This window comes from Miniopterus natalensis, chromosome 4, assembly GCF_054644295.1.
Source record: "Miniopterus natalensis isolate mMinNat1 chromosome 4, mMinNat1.hap1, whole genome shotgun sequence".
Classification (NCBI taxonomy): domain Eukaryota; kingdom Metazoa; phylum Chordata; class Mammalia; order Chiroptera; family Miniopteridae; genus Miniopterus; species Miniopterus natalensis.
In genome coordinates, this window is record NC_142084.1 from 87,125,623 (window position 1) to 87,144,973 (window position 19,351).

Below are 19,351 nucleotides of genomic sequence, written 5' to 3' on the forward strand. Positions count from 1 at the left end.
CAAACACATATTCACACGTGCATGCGTGTGTGTGCATGTGCATGCGTGTGTGTGCGCATGTGTGCGTGCATGTGCATGTGTGTGTGATGGCCATGGTGGGTTCCATTCCCAGGGTAGGAACTGCACCCGAGGCAGCAGTGAAAGGCCATTCACTGTGTGTCTGCTTTGCACCAAGCCCGTATTTTCTTTCCCCTCCGTATCTCATTTGCCTCTCACAGCAAAACTAGGAGACAGCTCCCCTCATTCCCACTGTCAGGAGGAGAGAACGGGCTTCTGAGGACGGGGTGAAGCCTACAAAAAGGGCGTCTGGCACTTTGGGAGAGGTGGAGTGAGGCTTGGTGAACGGCCTCTCGGGAGGTTTCGCTAGAGGCGACTGAACCAGCGGGCATCTCCCAGGAGGGGAGCACCTGCCCTCTTTCTGCTAAATCCCGACTCATCCAGTGTCTCCCCAGCCACAGCGGCGGAGTGAAGAGAACTGATGGAGTTTAATGTTTTTCCACGGGCCGAGGAAGGGACCAGATTGGAAATCAACTCTTTCAAGGGAAATTTTAATTGGAAATTAGAATATTATACCCAGTTTCAATCGGTCAGCACTTATCGCCTATGATCACCATTGACACTTACTGCCAACTACCTACTGGTCTCTTACTCTGCGCCTGTATCTATCTTCGTGTTAAGTAATTCACGTACATATCATTTAGTCTTTAGAACTATCCTGTGGAGAGTGTACTGCTTTTGTACCCATTTTCCAGATGAGGGAATGAAGGCGGGCGCGAGAGAGCAATACCTTGCCTAAGGGGAGACAGCTAATATAAACGGCGAGGTTGGGGTTAGAGTCCAGCTATGGGCTCTTAACCACCAAACAACAATGACTTCTCCGTGGTGTCCCATGTAAGTGTGGGGATTAAACAAAAGTGTCAATGATTGCCCCCTGTCCTCAGAGAGGCTTCAGGACTACTGAGAAGGTAAATACACACAAATGGAAACAGTTGATAATACCTAACTGGAGTTCATGCTGGGTCAAAGGGATATTAGAGAAGATTCATGGAGGGAGGGATTGCTGGAGTTGAGCTGGGCAGGATGAGCAGGGAGTAGATAAACACAGGAAGGTGGGTTGGTCCCAAGGGTAACTGAACAGACATCAGACTCCTGGGTTTAGAGCAGAGAGCATTGTTTCATTGATGAACAGAGTGGGTCCCCATTTAGGAACCCTGAGGCCTTCAGCAAGTTATTGAACTTGCCTACCCTCGGTTTCCCCATCTGTGATAAGGGGATATAATACCCATTTCAGAGGGCTGCCGGGAAGATGGTACCCAAGTGCTTGGAAAAGGTGGCAGCCACTGCTTCCCCCCCCCCCCCCCCGATTATGTGCCATTGGACTTGGGTCGCCTCTTCCCTTTAACCTGGCCCTTGGCGATGTTAGAAGGAGCCCTACCTGCTGAGAGAAGCCCTTCACCACACGCCTTTGCTTGAGGTTTGTCTCTCCATCCAAGTTGGCAGTTTCCAGGTGGCAGATCCCGCCGGGGTCCGAGGAAAAGAGGAGGAGTATGTCAGCCGGGATGATCTCGTTGCATCGCATCTGGATGAAGTCTCCCACGCGCACGTCCTTCCAGCGCTTCTGCACGTAGCTCTGCTCCTTTCTTGGGTGGGAGAAACACAGGGGTCAGAGTGAGCCCTGAGGTTCCCCAGGACATTGATGAGTGAATGGAGGAAGTCCTACCCGCACTGAAACATCTCCCAGCCAGCCTGCCACAAGACTGCTCTGTATTTGACCTTGCCCCAAATGGCCACCACCAGAATCTCGTTAGAAAAGCTAAGCACGATCTAGAGAACCCCACCAGTATAAGATCCCTCTTCCCATCAAATTTATCAAGCTCAGATAATAACAGGGCAGCAAGAATGGCAAATTTAGCACTTCTACTGTGCCAAATACTGGTGTTAATAACTGCTTCACTTGCTTGTATAATAACCCACTGGAGTAGAGTCTATTGTACCCATTGCACAGATGAGGAACTTGAGGGTCCAAGAAAAATTTCCCAAGTTCTTACGAAAACAGAGCTGGAACTTGAGCCTGGGTCCGACTTGACACCAAATCCCACAGTTTTTACTGCTTGGATAGCTCACCACCTTGAACACATGCCCCCCTCTCCCCTCAGGTGTTAGGGCAGCCTCAGCTTGTCCACCGCCAGCAAAAGGACGCGTGTGGTACTACCCAAGGCAATGTGTTCCTCCTCAAGGAGCACTCATTTTGGAAAGTCTCCCTTCTGCTTAGCCAAACATGGAACTAGTTCTGCTCTCCCAGGCAACCGGATCCATCCCGTCTTCTACCATTTTAAAAATAATTTAAGGCATTCATCAGGTGTCCCATGAAGCCGTTTGGACATGTCGAGTCGAATTTAACTTTCCAAGTGCCCTCAATTTTTCTTTCCAGACCTGCCCTGAAGGTGTGGGCTCTTCTGTCTCAGGCTGGGTTTAGAAATGTCTCTCTTTAAATGTGGGAGTTGGAAACAAACTGATATTCCACATGGGGGTCTTTTTTAACTGAGCCCAGCTGGCTTGCAGCTGGAGGCCTCTGAGCCCGGCCAGGCCTGGAGAGGCAGGCTCTCCTTTGCTGTTTTTCTCTGCTGATGAGCCCCTCTGGGCATGTTATTGCTTCAGTTTCTACTGGAATCTGGGCTGCCCTGGGCATGATGAACCCACTCTTCCAGAGAAAGTGGCATGGCTGGAATTTCCCATTTCTCCTTTGACTTCACCAATGTCCCTGAGGAAGATAAGCGGTTGGATGTCTACTTCCTTTCTTTGGGGGCTCCTGGGGAATCCCAAGCAAGCCTCCCTGGGACCCCATGTTCCTTGCTATGCAAGACCCTCCCAGAGGACTCTCTCAGTCCCCTGAAATGAATGGGCCTCCCTTTGGAAAGCCAAGGGAGGTCTCATTAGAGTCTATACAGCAATGAGGGCCCTCAGAACTGGGGAGCAGCCTTTCAAGTTTCCAGACCCACAGCGTTCTGCGAAGGGCCCGTGGTCCCGCAGAGCTCAGTGCTCTGGTTAAATCCATCCATGGGCAACGTCGTCCCATTGGCTACCGAGACCACTTCCCAGGAGTGGGGCGATGCACCTGTGGTAGAATTTTAATAATAATTCCTCTTTTCATGGGAAAGCATGTCACAGGGTTTTAATCAATTTCAGTCCATCAGCTTCTTTTATGCTTCCTCTGTGCCCCATGTCCCTTCCCCCCCATAAAGAATAGGGACAGTCACCTCACATTTGCTTCTCAGTGTCCTTCCAGAAACACGTGTATCTTTTTACTGATGTGTTTAGGGTGGTTACTCCTCTATTGGGAGTGTCATTGTTGCTGTCAAATAATTCATTCAGAAAGGATTCAGGGAAAGATTTGTCTTTCTTTAGAGCAGCCCTGGGAACACCTGTTAACTGTCCAAATACAAGACTGCTTAAAGGAACAGGAGTGGGTTCATGGGGTAACGAGTGACGGCTTTCTCTGTTGCTTTTTTTCCCTTTCTGAGAGCGTGCTTTAAGAAAGGATTCTAAAATATTGAGAGCAAAATTCCTCCAAGAAACAAAGACGTATCATTTGACTTGTCTCTCTTCTTCCCCACCTTCCCTCTTCCATGTGCTCTATCGGATAAGGCCTTTGGGGGTGGGTGGGTACCAGTTAATTGCTATAACCTCAGCATCCCGCCTAGTAGTTGAGGTCGGATTTAACGAGAACACTGACTCTGAGCAATCCTCTGATGGCCAGCCAGCTCTTTCAGAGCGCACTGGGGCCGGTTTGCAAACGCCAGCCAGGAGCACGGCCTACATGGGCTTAGCAAAGGCAAGGCCAACGCGCCTCAACTGATGAACACCGGATCTCAGTGTCCCCCCTTCTTACGGGGGCTGCGCTGCTTATTATGGGCTGTGGGTTACCAAGGTGACGGGAGACGGAAGGTTATGGAGCTGAGCTTACGGTACATGTTTTTATGAATAGTCACTTCTGTGAGTTGGGCTGGAGGGCTGTCTCATCAATTGCCATCGTGATGACAGGTATCACACGTCCCGGGAGCCGCTCAAGAAGCTGAAAGTCAGACCAGTCTCTGCCTTCTTTCTATGATTCCTTGGATCCCAGGGGGGTCACTGCGATACTGGTAACAATCGCCTCTGTCCTTCCCTTAGACGTGATCCTCTCTTCCTCAGGATGGCACGTGGTGGCAAAGAAACCTTCTCAGTCCTGCTGCAGGCTTACCTCCCCGGGCTGTGCTTCTCGGGCAGAGACACACATGCCTTCAGGCACACAACCTGTCGTGTGTGTCTGGGAGTAATGAAGATATGAAACCAACATGATTTTGGGGTGTTAGTTCCTAAAAAAGATTTTGTGTGTGTGTGTGTGTGACATGGTTTAGTAATTTAGCTGGCACATAATTTAAATAATTATATTTATATTAACCCAAATATAGTTATGTTATAAAATCAGAGTTAAATTTTGTAGGACTTTTAGAGATTAAAAAAGAGACATCAGGGACATTGCCTTCTTGCACTGGGCCACTCTGTGCTGGTCTCCTGATCCCCTGGGTCTCCCTCTCTCTCTTCAGCTGTCAGGAGCACAGCTGTGGAAAAGGCAAGGATGCACAGCCTGCCCAAGGGAATCCAGCCAGAGGAGGTGACGAGCGGCTGAATCCAGCTGACACGAAAGAGCGGCGTGCCCCTGCATCGAGTGACAGTGAGACGAGGCCAGCTGCTGGCTGGCAGCCACCTGAGGAAGCCATTCCCTTGGTAATCCAGCCTGTTCGGAACAGCTGACCCAGGTGGACACGTCCACACACTCCTGATCACCTCCCTGCTCAGTGAGTCCACACCTGGGAACCGACTGCTATTCTAATTTCATGGAATGTTCGCTGATGTTTAAAAATAAGACACATCGACGTGGCTTGGGACGCAGACTCCATCTGGCAGATTCTGCCTCCAGGAGAAATTAAGTGGTGTTGTGTTAAACGGCTTTCTGAGAGGAGATAGGGCTTATTAAGAGGTAAATAAACAACAGCAAGAGAGATCTGTGACCAACTGGATGCTGAGGGGAAGCAGGTAAAAAGGGGGTGGGAGAGAAGTGGGTGCTTAAGGCCTCATTTCTTAGTACATTGCTTTTATAAAAAGGGTTTCAAGGAACTGGAGTGGAGGGAACTTACCAGGAGGATCAGTTGTCGGTGGGACTTTTTACTCCACATAGAACGATGTGCTGACCTGGGCTGTCTTGACGGTCAGAAAGCTTGAACGTCAAGCCCAGAATGGTCAGTGTTGCCACCCCAGGGTGAAGGGGATGCCAGGGAGAGCGCAGCGGCAGGGTTAAGAGCAGGCTTGTATTCCAGCTTCACCACTGACTCTGTGTGACCTTGGGCAAGTTACTTAACCTCTCGGTGCCTCTGTTTTTTCAATGAAATGTAATATATGCATTTGCCTCAGAAGGATCGGTGATGTGACGCAGGAAAAGTACTGAGCTGAAGGCTTTGCACTTAGTGCTCAATAAATGGAAGCTTCCTTTATGGTGAGGAGGAGGAGACTGGCCGTGAGTGTCCTGGCGAAGGCTAAACACCACGAAGCCAGCGCGTTCTTCTTCATTCCCTTGGGACACCCATTTTATGCCGGTGATTATAGTTTATGGCTTGAGCCCAGGCACACAATGTACAAACACAAGAAACTCTAAAATGCAAACCTCTTCTCTAAGCCCAGAAGAGAGGGACCCAAGCTCAGCAAACCCAAGACTTAGGGCTCTGGATGCTGGCTACTGGGACAAACTCCCAGAAAAGGGTACCCTTAAAATCAGGTTGCTCAGCAAGTTCTTTTGTGCATACTGACAAACGGATTCTAAAGTTTCTATAGAGAGGCAAAGGACCCAGGGTAGTCAACATGATATTGAGGAATAACAAAGTTGGAGGACTGACACTAGCTGACTTCAAGACTTACTGTAAAGCTACAGTGATCAAGACAGTGTGGTATTGGCAAAAGGACAGACAGATAAGTAGATCAATGGAATAGATAGCGAGCCAAGAAACAGACCCACATAAATATAGCCAACTGATCTTTGACAGAAGAGCAAAGGCAATACAGTGGACAAAGATAATCTTTTCAAAGAATGGTGCTGGGACAACTGGACAGTCACATGCAAAAAAATGCATCTAGACACGGACCTTACACCCTTCTCAAAAATTAACTCGGAATGGGTCAAAGACCTAAATGTAAAATGCAAACTATAAAATTCCTAGACATTAGCATAAGAAAAAAAAAAACATGTAGGTGACCTTGGGTATGGTGGTGACTTTTTAGATACAACACCAAAGGCACAATCCACAAAAGAAATAATTGATAAGCTGAACTTCATTAGAATTAATAACTTCTACTCTTCAAAAGATAACATCAAGAGAAAGGGAAAATAAGCCACAGACTGGGAGAAAATATGTGACTTGTAAAAGCACATAGTATACAAAGGACTGTTAAAGCTCAACAATAAGAAAACAAACAACCCCATGAAAAATAGGTAAAAGATCTGAACAGACACCTCACCAAAGAAGATATACAGATGACAAATAAGCATATGAAAGGATGTTCTACATCACATGTCGTCAGAGAAATGTAAATGAAAACAACAATGAGATCTCACTACACACTTATTAGGAAGACCAAAATCCAGAACACTGACACCACTAAATGCTGGTGAGGCTGAGGGGCAACAGGAACTCTCACTCATTGCTGGTCCGAATGCAAAATGGTCCAGCTACTTCGGAAGACAGTTTGACAGTTTCTTATGAAATGGAACCTACTCGAACCACACAATTCAGCAACTGCACCCCTTGGCATTTACCCAGAGGAGTTGAAAACTCCTGGATGTTTATAGCAGCTTTATGTGTAATTGCCTAGACTTGGGAGCAACCAAGATGTCCACCAGTAGGTGAATGGGTATATAAACTAGTACATCCAGACAATAGAATATTGTTCAGGGCTATAAAGAAATGAGCTACCGTATCAAGCCACAAAAAGACATGGAAGAACCTTAAACGAACATTACTAAGTGAATTAAGACAATCTGAAAATGCTATACACTGTCTGATCCAAATTTAGGACATTCTGGAAAATGCAAGACTATAGAAACAGTTAAAAGATCAGTGATTACCAGAGGTTGAGGGGAGGGATTAAAAAAAAAGAGGAACACAAAGGATTTTTAGGGCAGTGAGACTCAAGTAGATACGTGTCATTATACATTTGTCCTGACCTATAGAAGGCGTAACACCAGAGTGAGCTATAATGTAAACAGTGGGCTTTGATGACTATGATGTGTCAGCGCAGGTACATCCATTGTAACAAATGCACCACCCTGGCGGGGGATGTTGATAAATCTCTACCTTCCCTTCAATTTAACTGTGAACCTAAAACTGCTCTAAAAAAACAGACCCTTAATTTTGAAAGTTTAGGGCTGACTCAGCCGGGCGTGGCTCAGCAGTTGAGCATCGATCTAGGATCCAGGAGACTGTGGTTCGATTCCTGGGCAGGGCACAGGCCAGGGTTTCAGGTTCGATCCCCAGTAGGGGGCGTGCAGGAGGCAGCCGATCAATGACTCTCATCATTGATATTTCTATCTCTCTCTCCCTCTCCCTTCCTCTCTCTGAAATCAATAAAGATATATTAAAAAAAAAAATGCAGGGCTGGGGGAAATCTGATAGATGTCCAATTCAACCTCCTGTTGTTCAGGTGAAGAAACTAAGGCTAGGAGTGACCTGGACAAAGCCTGGGTTGGAACCTCTGTTCTTTCCATGCTCTAAGGCTTTGGGTGTCAATGGTGTACCTCCTGTTGCTCTGCTTCCTTATCTATGATGGTCCTGTTTCCTAATTGTCTCATGTGTCTTCTATTTCCAACCTTGTAAGAAGCTTGCTGAGAGCTGGGGTGACCCTGGGTCTTGCGGCTCTGTACTTACATGGGCCTTGTGTGGTGTTTAGTACACAAGGGACTGTTCAGTGTATATTAAGTATTGATCCCTTGTAGATTCTTCTTGAACTTGAGGCAGCAGAAGGAAAGCTTTGCTAACCTTTAGTCATTTTAACATCCAATCTATCTCTTCTTTTTATGGACTCATCAGTGGAGACTTCCAATAATGATAATATAATATGATATAATATAAATATAAATAATATGCACAATATGTAATATAAATAACATATAATATATAATTTAATCTAATATAATAAATATAATAAGCTTACATCTATATTGAGTGCCTGTAATGAAGCCAGCACTTAATCTATACGACCACTTAGCTATCTAATAACAAAAAAACTTTTGTTATTACCATTATCTCTATTTCATAGATGAAAAACTTAGACCCAGAAAGTTTATCTAACTTGTGTGAGGTCCCATAGGTGTGTCTACCAGGACATAGGAGTGACGGCCGTAAGAGCTTCGTGGCCCATTGTGGTCTCCTGGTTCTGTTGGGGAGGGAGGGAGGTACAAAGCAGTTGAAGCCTCAGAAGCTGGCGTCATAGACATCAAGGAGGCTGAGTTGAGGACAGAAGCCTCGCCTTTTGACACTGTGAGCTCATTAATGGCAAAAGAGAGGTCCGCAACCCTCACCGGCTGAAATACTAATCACGCCTGCTGACACAAGTGCAGAGCTTTGGTGACACCTGAATTCCTGCTTTATGACTCGTCTACTCATTGAGTTTCAGGGAAGACCTAATGCATCCTATCCTGAAATGACAATCGGAATTGGCCGCAATAGTTTATGGGCTTGTGTGAGCACAGGGTGAGGCAGTGGGAGGAGGGTGAACACTTGCAAAATTAATGCTTCCGAGAGGAGCCTAGGTTGCTGGCGCTGAATGCAGAGCCAAGACTTGTGGGAGGGATGCAATGGTCTGCTGGTCTACGAACTCCAGCCAGGGGTGCTATTCACAGTCATGCTTCAAGTGACTGATGTTTCTTTGTTGTCTGCATTTTTTAGATTCTTCCCACAGGCCCATTTTCTATGTTATTACAGCTTGCAGTCCAGTTAGATGGTAAATAGTTTGTGTTTCCAAACCCCAGCCAATCAGTGGTTCTTTCTTTCTTACTCCCCTTGGGTCAAGCTCATGGTGACTTCTGGCTATCAAGGTTATAGAATCCTCCTTAGCAATGTTTTAGCTAACATTTTCTGAGTGCTACTGAATGCCAGGCATTTGCTAAGCATTTTACATGCATTCTCTCATTTAACATGTGCAATAACCCAGGATGTAATAGCTGCCCAATTATGATATTCTAATGCACGCTCTCTGTTAGAAGTTGGGTTGAAAAGAGTGGCTTAGGCCCTGGGATAGATGAGACCACCTACATCCATCACCTGAATCTGAGTCTTGGTATGAGTGTGCTCAGGTGTGGTGTGGGAAGGGCAGGGGACTGGGGGTGGGGGGAAGATTCAGGCTCCAGAGGGATTTCTCGAATTCAGATTTTAAATTCGGCCCATAGAATAGATGAGAAATGAGAGAGCAGAGCACAGGTTTTTGCTTTTCAAACATTGTTACCCTCCCCACTGGTAAACGTGGCTCTGTGAATGTCCTTGATTTTTACTAATAAAGTATGCAATTCCCCCTTTGTGTGTGTGGGGAATGTAGCAAGAAAGAAGACGGCTCAGGCTGGGCCTGCCATTGATAAGATTAGAGTTGAAGTGCCTGGAATTAAAAAAAAATTACTTAGTGCTACTACTTATGGTGCAGGCCCTGAGTTAAATGGTTTATAAGGATTGTCTCATTCAATCAACGAAATAGGTGCTAGTATTGCCCCCATTTTACAGATGTTGTAATGGAGGCTCAAGTGACCAAGGAATTACGTACATCCACACATCTAGCACATGGCAGTTCTGAGCTAATCTCAGGTCTGATGTCAAAGTCCTTGATGCCAAGTACCCAGTCAAATGTCACATTTTAAATATTGCTGAGACTGCTTTACCCCCATGCTTCTTTCGCATTGCACTGTATACTTTGCTTCTGTAGCTGCCTTACTTTCAAGCCCTCTTGCATGTCATCTGTACATCTTTTCAAAAATAAACCATAGAGAGATTATGATCAGCATTTAAAGACCAGACAGGGGCCCCACTGCTTAAGTGGCCTCATTCAGGTCATGCAGTTAATTAGTGACAGACCCAGGAGCAGGACCTCTGGCTTCCTCATTCTCAGGCTTTCCAGGGGGGGCACCGGCGCAAAGGGCAGCTGATAGACAGACAGAACCAGCTTGCGGGCCAGGCACCCTCTTCCTCCAGCGGAGCCTGTGCCCACCAGGAAATCAGGTCATTGGCCCCCTGCAGTCAGAAGACTGGCCCTCTCCTGCAGCATCTGCAATGATTTTCATGTGGCATCAACCACCTAACTTACATAAAAGATAGTCTCCAAGTCTTGGTCAAAAGTTAGAATTTAAGAATTTCTCATCTGAGTGGTGATCCTGGTCCTTTTGATAGCCACTTAAGCCACACGAGAAACCTTTAGTTGTCACGTGGACAGGCTGTGAGCTGAAAAGTGTCCCCTCTGCCTGGCTGAATGCTGCGCATCCTTCAGTCCCTCCTGAAATGTTACCTCTTCTGGGAAGCGTCCCTCGGCCTGGGTGTTTCTCTCATGCAGATGAGTCACATAAGTTCCTCTCGACCCCAGGACCACTGAGAGCCCCTCGAGGGCACCCAGGGCCCACTCTGTCCTGAATTAATAGTTGCTAAACTACGAATAAGTGAGTGCTTGGCCCCTTAAGCACTTTTGCTATATTACAATATACAAAATCATAAAAATGGCCTACATTCTCTTGGTTCCCACTCCTGCTTCCTTACTGCATGTTTTCTGAATACAAATAAAAAATTTACTAAGCTGGATGAAAAAAACCTCTTGCTGGGTACAGTTTCTAGGTTCATTAAACTGAGCCCTGGGAGAAACAAAGCTACTACAGTTCTGAAGCTAACCTCTCCTTGAAGTCATTCCATGGATCTGATTAATGGGTCACCTTTAGACCACAAGCACAGTTGCTATATTAAAAGAAACTACTCTAACAGGATTGTGAGTCTGTTAACAAGGCTTCTGGTGTTTGCCAGAAGACCCCCTCACAGTCTAAACATGTCTAGGCTGGATGATGCATGGGATTAGGTTGAGCAAAATTCGAAGGGCCCTAGTATTCAATTGCACAAAAATGATATCCCCCCCCAAAAGGACATTCGTTTCTCAAATGTGTCAGACAAAAGGGACAGAGCTAGTGCTTGAGATATAAGCTTTTATGTTGCTTCTCAGAAAAAAAAAATTACCCTCTCAGACCTTGTATCCTTTGTCTGACATCCTGTCATGTATCATCGACAGGAAGAGCCATTGAACATCCGTCAGTTAACATAATAACTAACACTGTCTGGCACTTTCTGGCTTCCTAGTCTGGGGTCTTTCATAGGATCAATCCACTTCAGAGTTGGAAGAACTTTAGGGATACAATGTCCCAAAGTGCGTATGTTTCTGTCTGTTAATATGTGGAAAGCAATTTATAAAGAGTCTAAGCTTGCCCTGGCCGGTGTGGCTTTGCCCGTTCAATTCCAGATCAGGACACATGCTCGGGCTTCGGGCTCGATCCCCAGTGCGGGGTGTGCAGGAGGCAGCAGATTGGTGGTGTACTCTCACATCAATGTTTCTCTCTTCATCTCTCTAAAAAATCAATAAACTATTTTTAAAAAATAAAAGTCTAGGCTCAAAAAAATTTAAAGTGAAAATGTTGAGAACATGGACGTGGCCTCTCTAATATCTCTTCCCCTTGTCTCAGCAACTACTTCATCTTGTTTTAATTTTTCACTTGGGTTTTCCATCTTCTCTGGGTAGCTCATATGCTTTCAGGGAAGCAGGCTTCATACTGGACTATGTGGCTCTGACATAACCTAATTAGCGTAATCCCATCTCCTGCTCACAGGGACTGGTTCAGGGATGGGCATGTGACCCACTGCAGTCACTGAGGTGTCAGGAGGGACTCAGCTTTCCAAGAAGGCTTCCAGAATGTCTTTCTTTTTCCCTTCGTGAATTATCATATGTAGATGTGAAGGCTGGAGCTGCTGCAGCCATCTTATTGCCATGAGGGAAGGTTGCCTGAGGATAAAGATGACACAGAGGGGGACTCAATGGAAAGGATAGCTAACTGCTGGAACTAGGATGCAGAGTGAACTATGCCTGATCACCTGCCCACCTCAGGATATTTTCAGTGGCTTAAGCCAACAAGTCTCTTTACCCTTCAAACTTGCTTAGTTGCACTTTCTGCTGCTTGCAGCAGAAAACATTTCAATGGACACAACTGAGTTAAATATAGTTGGTTAGGTTACTTACTGAGAGCCCACCAGAACCTTTATTATGGTAATGAGCACTGTTGAACCATTTCCCAAATTTATTCTGGCTGAGTGTTCTGTTTTTTACAGGGTATCTCACAGCACAAGATCTAGTGTGACTCCTAAGTTTTACAAAAGTATAAACTGAGATCCAGAGATTTAAATGGCTTTTCTAAATTATTACCATTGACTCTTTAACAGCATGGGTTTGCACTGTACAGGTCCACTTCTACATGGATTTCTGTGCAGTTCAAAACCACACTGTTTAAGAGTTGACTGTATTAGTAGCCAGTCACATATCTGGGCCTAGAGTATAGGTTTTCTGGCTCCTAGGCCTGTATTCTCGCTTCAAGATCTCACCCCCTTTCTGCTCAAAGAGATTAAGAGCTTCCCTCTTGAAGATAAATCTCAAAAGAAGAATCTAATAATTCTTTTGCAGAAACTCCAGACTCCTAGAATATTATAATGTCAAAGTTGAAAATTAGAGGGCTCACAAGCAACATAAAAACTTTATGTCCAATAAAACAGCTCTGAAGTATTTGAAAAATGTCAACCAGTTACCATTTAAAAATCAGGTTATTTCAAATAAAAATATTCATTCTAGCTCCCCTAATAAAACTCAGGCAATCTGGCAACATTAGGCCTATGCTGTTTCCACATGGTAACCAGCTAGAGCTGAGTGGCCATCTGTCCCTTCTGAGATGAATACATGCTCCCCCAACCCCTGCTTGCCACAGTCCCCACCACTCTATATTGCATCCTAACACTGATGTCAAGTGTCAGTTGCCATTTATAAGCACACACACACAAAATATTGCTTTCCTCTTTGTACCCAGTCTATTTCATTCAATTACTTTCCTGGCCCTGTAGTCAATTATTTTGCTATCCTGGCAAAAGTAATAAATATTAAAAAATATTTCCAAGGGTCAGTAAATTTGTAACAACACTGAGTAAATCAACGATGTATAGTTTCTTTACTATGCATCTTTTCTTAGTCCTGCATGGGCCATGGGTTAGGAGGGTCAGCATATTTTTTTTTGGGGGGGGGGGCATGGATGTTCCTTTTTAGAGACTATCTGTTTGTCCCTATTTATTCCACTAAATACACTTTGGGAAATACTGTCACTAAGACCCCTAATGTCCCTCCCTGCCAGGGAGTCTGTGGGCGGATGTCTCTTCTTGCTAGGATTTTTTTCACCTCGGTTCTCTGCTGTTCCCTGGAAGTTATTTTGAGAACAGAGCTTCAGCAGCCTGGTCTCCATCAGGCCAGCACCCAGCACAGGCCAGTCTATGGTCTAATCAACACTGACATGATCTGAACAGGCCCTTTATTCTCAGATGCTTAGGACAGAAGATTTCTGGCAGAGCAGGGAGAGCAGGACCAGGCTAGTTGAGATCCACACACATTCCTCCCCGAGGAACCAGTTTCCTGGCTCACCCTCTTCCCTGAAAAATAACAACGGAGCAAGGTGGAACACAAAATGTGATGGGGTGGGTTGGTGACCTCTCAAAGGCTATGTTTCCTCAAAACCAGTCTCTTCAGAGAAAGGCAGTTATTTCCCCTCTCTTTACAGTTCCTTAGTCACAGGGGAGGAATGGCTAAATCTCGCCTGTAGGTGTGCCAACGACACTCAAGACAATTAGGTCTAGCTGAGAAAACAACAACAAACCCAAAACAAAAGCCCTGAGATTAAATTTTTTAGACTCAGCTGTGGCCCATAGCCCATCTGAAGCTGAGGGAAAACCTGGAGCTTTTCTTAGGGGAGCCCTGGGGACAAATGAGTCACCCGCAGTAGGTGTCTCTTTAGAAGTTTCCCTGGCGACAACTTTCCAAGTGGAGTTTGGCTCAGAAACCCTCCCATGAGCCAGCTCCAAGGGGGTCACCACCCACCCCACGAGGCAGAGGACCCCGCCTTAGGAGGGCCCAGCCCCTGCGCAGCCTGCTGCAGCTCACACCTTGGACGGGTAACGGCCGAGCAACCGCCTCCCTGCTGCTGAATTAACGCCCATAAGGTCAGAGGGAAAACGTCCGACGGCCGGTGCTCCTCGAGCCAGACAGACATCTTCCTGACTTGCCAAGTAGTCAAGCCCTCAGCTGCCAGTGAGTCAGTCAGCTAAGGCGCCTCCCTGCTGGCCCGGGGTGTCCTCGGCCCGGCAGTCTCCGCAGGACCAGGCTCGCTGCCTGGCTTCTCCCAGGCCATGTGAATTGTCACAAAATTGAGACACACGGTAGCTCTATTTTCTTCCCTTACTGACCAAGACCACTTTCTTTTTCTTAACAAATGAGTTTGGTCAATTGCTCGATGGAACCTTTGTAAAACAATGACCCGTATACAAATAACAAAAAAATGTGGCAAAGCAGGTGCTGTGCGGTTTCTGCTTTGGTTGGGACCACGTCAGAGAGGAAGCTTAAGGCAGGCTTGGTGACGGAGCTAATGGGAGTTTTACATCCTAAACATAACGCAGTCACAGCTTACATATTTATTATATGTTAGGTGTAGCACGGAGCACTTCCTAAGGATTATCTTGTGCAATTATCAGGACCACCCAAGAAAGTGTCCCGATTTTATGAATTACGAAATGAGGCTCAGAGAGATTAGGTCAGTTGCCTGGGGTCACGTAGTTCCCGAGTGACCGAGATTGTTCAGCCCAGGCCCTGTGTGTCCGATGCTGCTTCTCCTAACACAACACTCTACTGCTCCCCCAACAAACAGCGATGCCTCTTGCCCTGGGGGGGGGCTCCGAAGAGGCTCCAATGTGCTCATGGCCACATAGGACTAAGAATAAATGAGACTTGATGCAAAATTCTTAAATACTGAACACATCTGAGACAGCAAAGGAAATGCCACATAACAAAGACCTCCTAATTTTAATAAACAACCGAACAACTGAGTCAAGCCTCTATTATTATTTTTCGTTTTGTTTTTTTGTTGCTGTCGTTTTGTTTTAAGCTATAATCTTCACTAGGAAGAACTGAACATCTTTGCTGGGATAAGATCATGTTATCTCCCTACTCCATCCATCCCTTGTCTAAACAGCAGCCGTAGGAGCAGCCGTTACAGACAGAGCGGAGCTGGGCCCACACGACGGCCCCGGAGCGTTTTGCTTTACCTGCTGTAGATGAAGCATTCTCTGTTATTGATCACTTTGTCGGACTTGTACCTCCGGAGGTCTTCCCAAGCATCCTTGATGGCGGTGACCCCCAGGATGATGCATATGGGTATCAGGTTCACCTCAGGCTGGAAAGCGTTGACCACGGGGACAAAATTCAGAACGGCGATGGCCACGAAGTAGATATTGGCAAAGCGGTGCAGCTGCTCGAAGATGTTCTTGGGTATGAAGGACAGCACAGTGTACTTGCTGGTCTTAATGTGATTCCCACAATAATGTCTGTTGGGGTTCTCTTTCTGGGGACATCCTTCAAAGGGCAGGTTGGAGACCACCACTTGTTTCTTGTGGTCTTTCTTTTTCCACTTTCTCTTCCCTTCCTTTCTCATCTCTGCTCACTCCCGTCTCTCTGATTCTCACAGGATGGCACGGGAGTTCCCCGAAAAAGAGGTGCTCCCCTGATCCGTTTCATCGCTCAGCAAGCAGCGAGTCATGTCCCTGATACCTTTCGCCCCCTTCTCTGCTGAAAACGTCTCTCTTCTTTTAGAAAGCCGGTGCACAAACGCCCCGGGGAGAAACCTGACAAGGAAAGAGCTTGCGAAGGGCAGGTGTGCACCTGCCGCCGCTTCCTCCTACCCGCTGGGACTCCACCTGCCGGAATGCAGACGCCACCCACAGGTACCTCTCTTTCCACCCGGGCAGCCTGAACAGGTGTGCCGGCTCTGGGTCCTAAAGCCCACCGGGTTAAGCTCTAAAAGCAAGGAATTTTTAACTAAGACGCTCAGGTGTTTTAAAAACGATATTCATTTTCTTGTTTGGGCAACATTGCCTATCGCCCTCCAAAGATCTGCTCCTAAACTTGGTCTCCTGAGACGATCCGGTCAATACTAGAGTTTAGTTCTTGAGCTCTTAGCCCTACTCTTAATATAACATCCTTGTGTTTAACTCTATGAGTGTTTACACAAGTTAAATTACGGTTTCTAAGTCTCAGCACTTTTGACATTTTGGGTTGGATAATAATTGTTTGTTGGGGGCTGTCCCATATATTGTAATATGTTCAGCATTATCCTTGGCCTTTACCCACTAGCTAGGTGCCAGTAGCACCCTCCTTCCCAAAATGACAACCAAAAATGTCTCCAGACATTGTCCAATGTCCCCTGCAGGGCAAACTTGCCCTGGTTGAGAATCACTAAATTAAGGGAACTCAAGAAAATGTAATGTGAGATGAGAGACCGAGCTTTTGAAAATGCTGATGAGCTTGCACAGCCCATTTGCAAGAGAGACAAGAGAAGTCAGGTTCCCCTTACCTTTCATATATCTGGGTGTGGGAGCGGTTTATCTCCCTATCGAAGCAGTACCTCTTGAAGTCCTCCACGCCGTCCTTGACCATGATGATGGTCAGCACAATGGCCAGTGGTAACATGGTGATTTCCCTGTGGAAAACTTCCATGGTGGGCATCCAGTTCAGAATCACCAGGAACAGGAAATAGAGGTTAGCCCACCTGGAAGGGGCGAGCAAGGTGTGAGTGCACGTCACGGAGAAGAAAACATTCCCTCCACACCATTTCCTCCCGACTGTTGGCCCTTCACCAGCCAAAATGACGTTCTTTTTCAGTGTCACCTCGAACATTATGGTAAGGGCTTGGCCATATCTATAGATTCATGCTTGGTTCCTATTGTTTACTGGTTGTGTGACCCCCCCCCCCCGAGCCTGTTTCATCTTGTGTAAAATAGGGATAGTACTGCCTACTTTAAAGGGCTCTTATAGATATTACATGGGTAATATTTATGTACACAATAGAAGGTTATGGAGCATGGCAGTTGTTCAATAAATGGGAGCTTATAATAATAAGCTCCCATTTATAATAATAATTACAAAATTTAGGATGATATCAAAGGGTTTGCTTTACGATTAAAAGATGATTTTGCATATATTATCTCAAAAAAGTGGCTTGCATTTTTAAGTTTTTCAAGTACACCTTGCTCCCCCCTTGCCACAGTGCCTTTGCACGTGAAGATCTGTCTCCTGGCTCCCTTCTCAGGCTGCTCTCAGCCTCTTTTCACCTAGGTAATGCATTCTCTTCTTTCAGGTTAGACTTCAACAATCAGTTCCTCCTGGAAGTCTTCCCTGACTTTCTTAACTAGGCCAGATTTCCCTCTTACTCTAACAGCACCATCTCTCTCTCCTTGGAAATATCTGAGTTATAATTTTACATCTATTTGTATAATTTTTAAAATTAATGTCTCTTTCACTGGACAATATACTGAGGACAGTCTCTTTTTGTTCCTCATGTGTTTCTAGGACTCAACACATGGCCTAACACAGAGTAGAAGCTGTACAGAATCTGTGTAATATCTGAATAGAATCTGTATAGATATTTACCGAGTAGATGAGTGAATGAATGACAAGGCTTCCCAATGTACATGCATTTGGACGTGAAAGGAAAGGTGGCTCATCGTGTGCCTCTCTGAGGCTCTCTGAGCGAGCGGCAGGTGTTTGGTCCAGGCGTGTTGCTCGGCCAAGTGCTTGCGTACCTGTGAAACTGCTCCGCGAGGTTCCGGGGCAGGAAGGTGAGGAGGGTGTACTTGGTCGTGCAGATTCTGTTGCCGGAGTATCTCCTGGAGACCTTTGCCCAGTCTTGGTGGAATATGTTGTTGTTGGGGAACACGACCCTCTGCCGTGTGAGGTTGTAGCTCCGCTTCTCCTTCTCTGGCGACAGCAGTGGTGTGGTTTCCGACGGAGACTGGAGGGGGCCATCTCTGATGCGCCACTGCCACCGGTGCCAACACGAGTCCACCGACAGGGCCATTTCCAGAAGCAAGCTCCGGGCTGAAAACAGACACACAAGGTCGCTGTGGTCAGGAGAAATATGTGGTATATCGGCTCATCCGATATACCCACCCATCCATCCAAGGAAGACTCTGGGATACGACATGAGAAAAATCAGTTCAATCCATTTTTGTTCTAGGATGAAAGGCATTGAGCAAATAATTATATGAATAATATACAACTAACACTGTGATAAGCCCCATGAAAGCACTTAAGGGGGAGGGGGCTCTGATAACCCAGTTGGGGCTATCAGCAGAACTGTGGCCTGCTGGGCTATGACCCCAGAGGTCAGAATTCTAGCTCTGGTTCGTTGCTAACACTGGATTGTCCCTCCACCTTGCTGGTCTTCAGTTTCCTCATCATAATATGAAGAAAACTATTCTTACTTGACTTTTCTCAGGAGCTTTTCATGAGAAACAAATTGAACAGTACATAAAAGTATGTTGAGACATGTCTTCATGGAAAGGTATCTATTCTTTAGGTTTTCTCCAGCTCTAACATTTTCTGATATCGATGATATTTCCGAGAACCCCATGTGTGGACAGAACCTCGAGAGACAGTGATAGATGGGACGGAAGAGAGAGGTTCTTTTCCAGGACAGGACATTTGGGCCTGAGGTGACAAGGATGGGCTGTGTGGTGTTCCAGGAACATCGGCTGCCTTTTTCTGATCCAGTTAACTGGGGCTGGGTGTGGGAGATCCCTTCCTTCCTCTCTACTCCATTTGGTGGTTTTGGAAACTGAGCACTTGTGAAGCAGATGATCTCCCTGGATAGTGGACGAATGCTGCTTGATCTAGGTTATTTCCATTTATGAGCTCTTTAAATGAAACCTAGAAGCAATTCTTAAAGGTTCCTTTTAGCCAAATTTTGCTAAAAACCCCAGAAGGACACTATTCCAAGATACATCCTTAGTAAAGTTTGAAGTGGTATGTAATGGTGTTTCTCATCTAGTACGCTCACAGGATGACTTTCTTTTGAATAAATGGATGAGCGAATGTCAGGTATTATTAATTGTACAAGGGGCTACCCCGGCTGTCATTGTAAATATGATTCACTTAAGGAGAAAAAATCCCATTT

The 19,351-nt window shown here is 46.0% G+C and overlaps 1 protein-coding gene across 3 annotated transcripts in view; it reads right to left on the reverse strand.

The window, feature by feature from the left end:
- ATP10B (ATPase phospholipid transporting 10B (putative)) overlaps positions 1-18,259 on the reverse strand; it is an 89,906-nt gene extending 71,647 nt beyond the window's left edge. The window contains exons 1-3 of one of the 3 annotated variants that reach the window (XM_016213988.2): positions 17,979-18,259; positions 16,751-16,945; positions 1,436-1,640 (exon numbers count right to left, since the gene is read on the reverse strand). In XM_016213988.2, the coding sequence (XP_016069474.2) occupies positions 1,436-1,640; positions 16,751-16,945; positions 17,979-18,253 (675 nt within the window). In that variant the 5' untranslated portion in view covers positions 18,254-18,259. Of the gene's footprint in view, positions 1-1,435; positions 1,641-15,446; positions 15,833-16,750; positions 16,946-17,978 lie in introns of those variants that run through there. The other 2 variants (XM_087816097.1, XM_087816098.1) reach the window with 2 other exon arrangements.
- Positions 18,260-19,351: the final 1,092 nt, after the last annotated feature.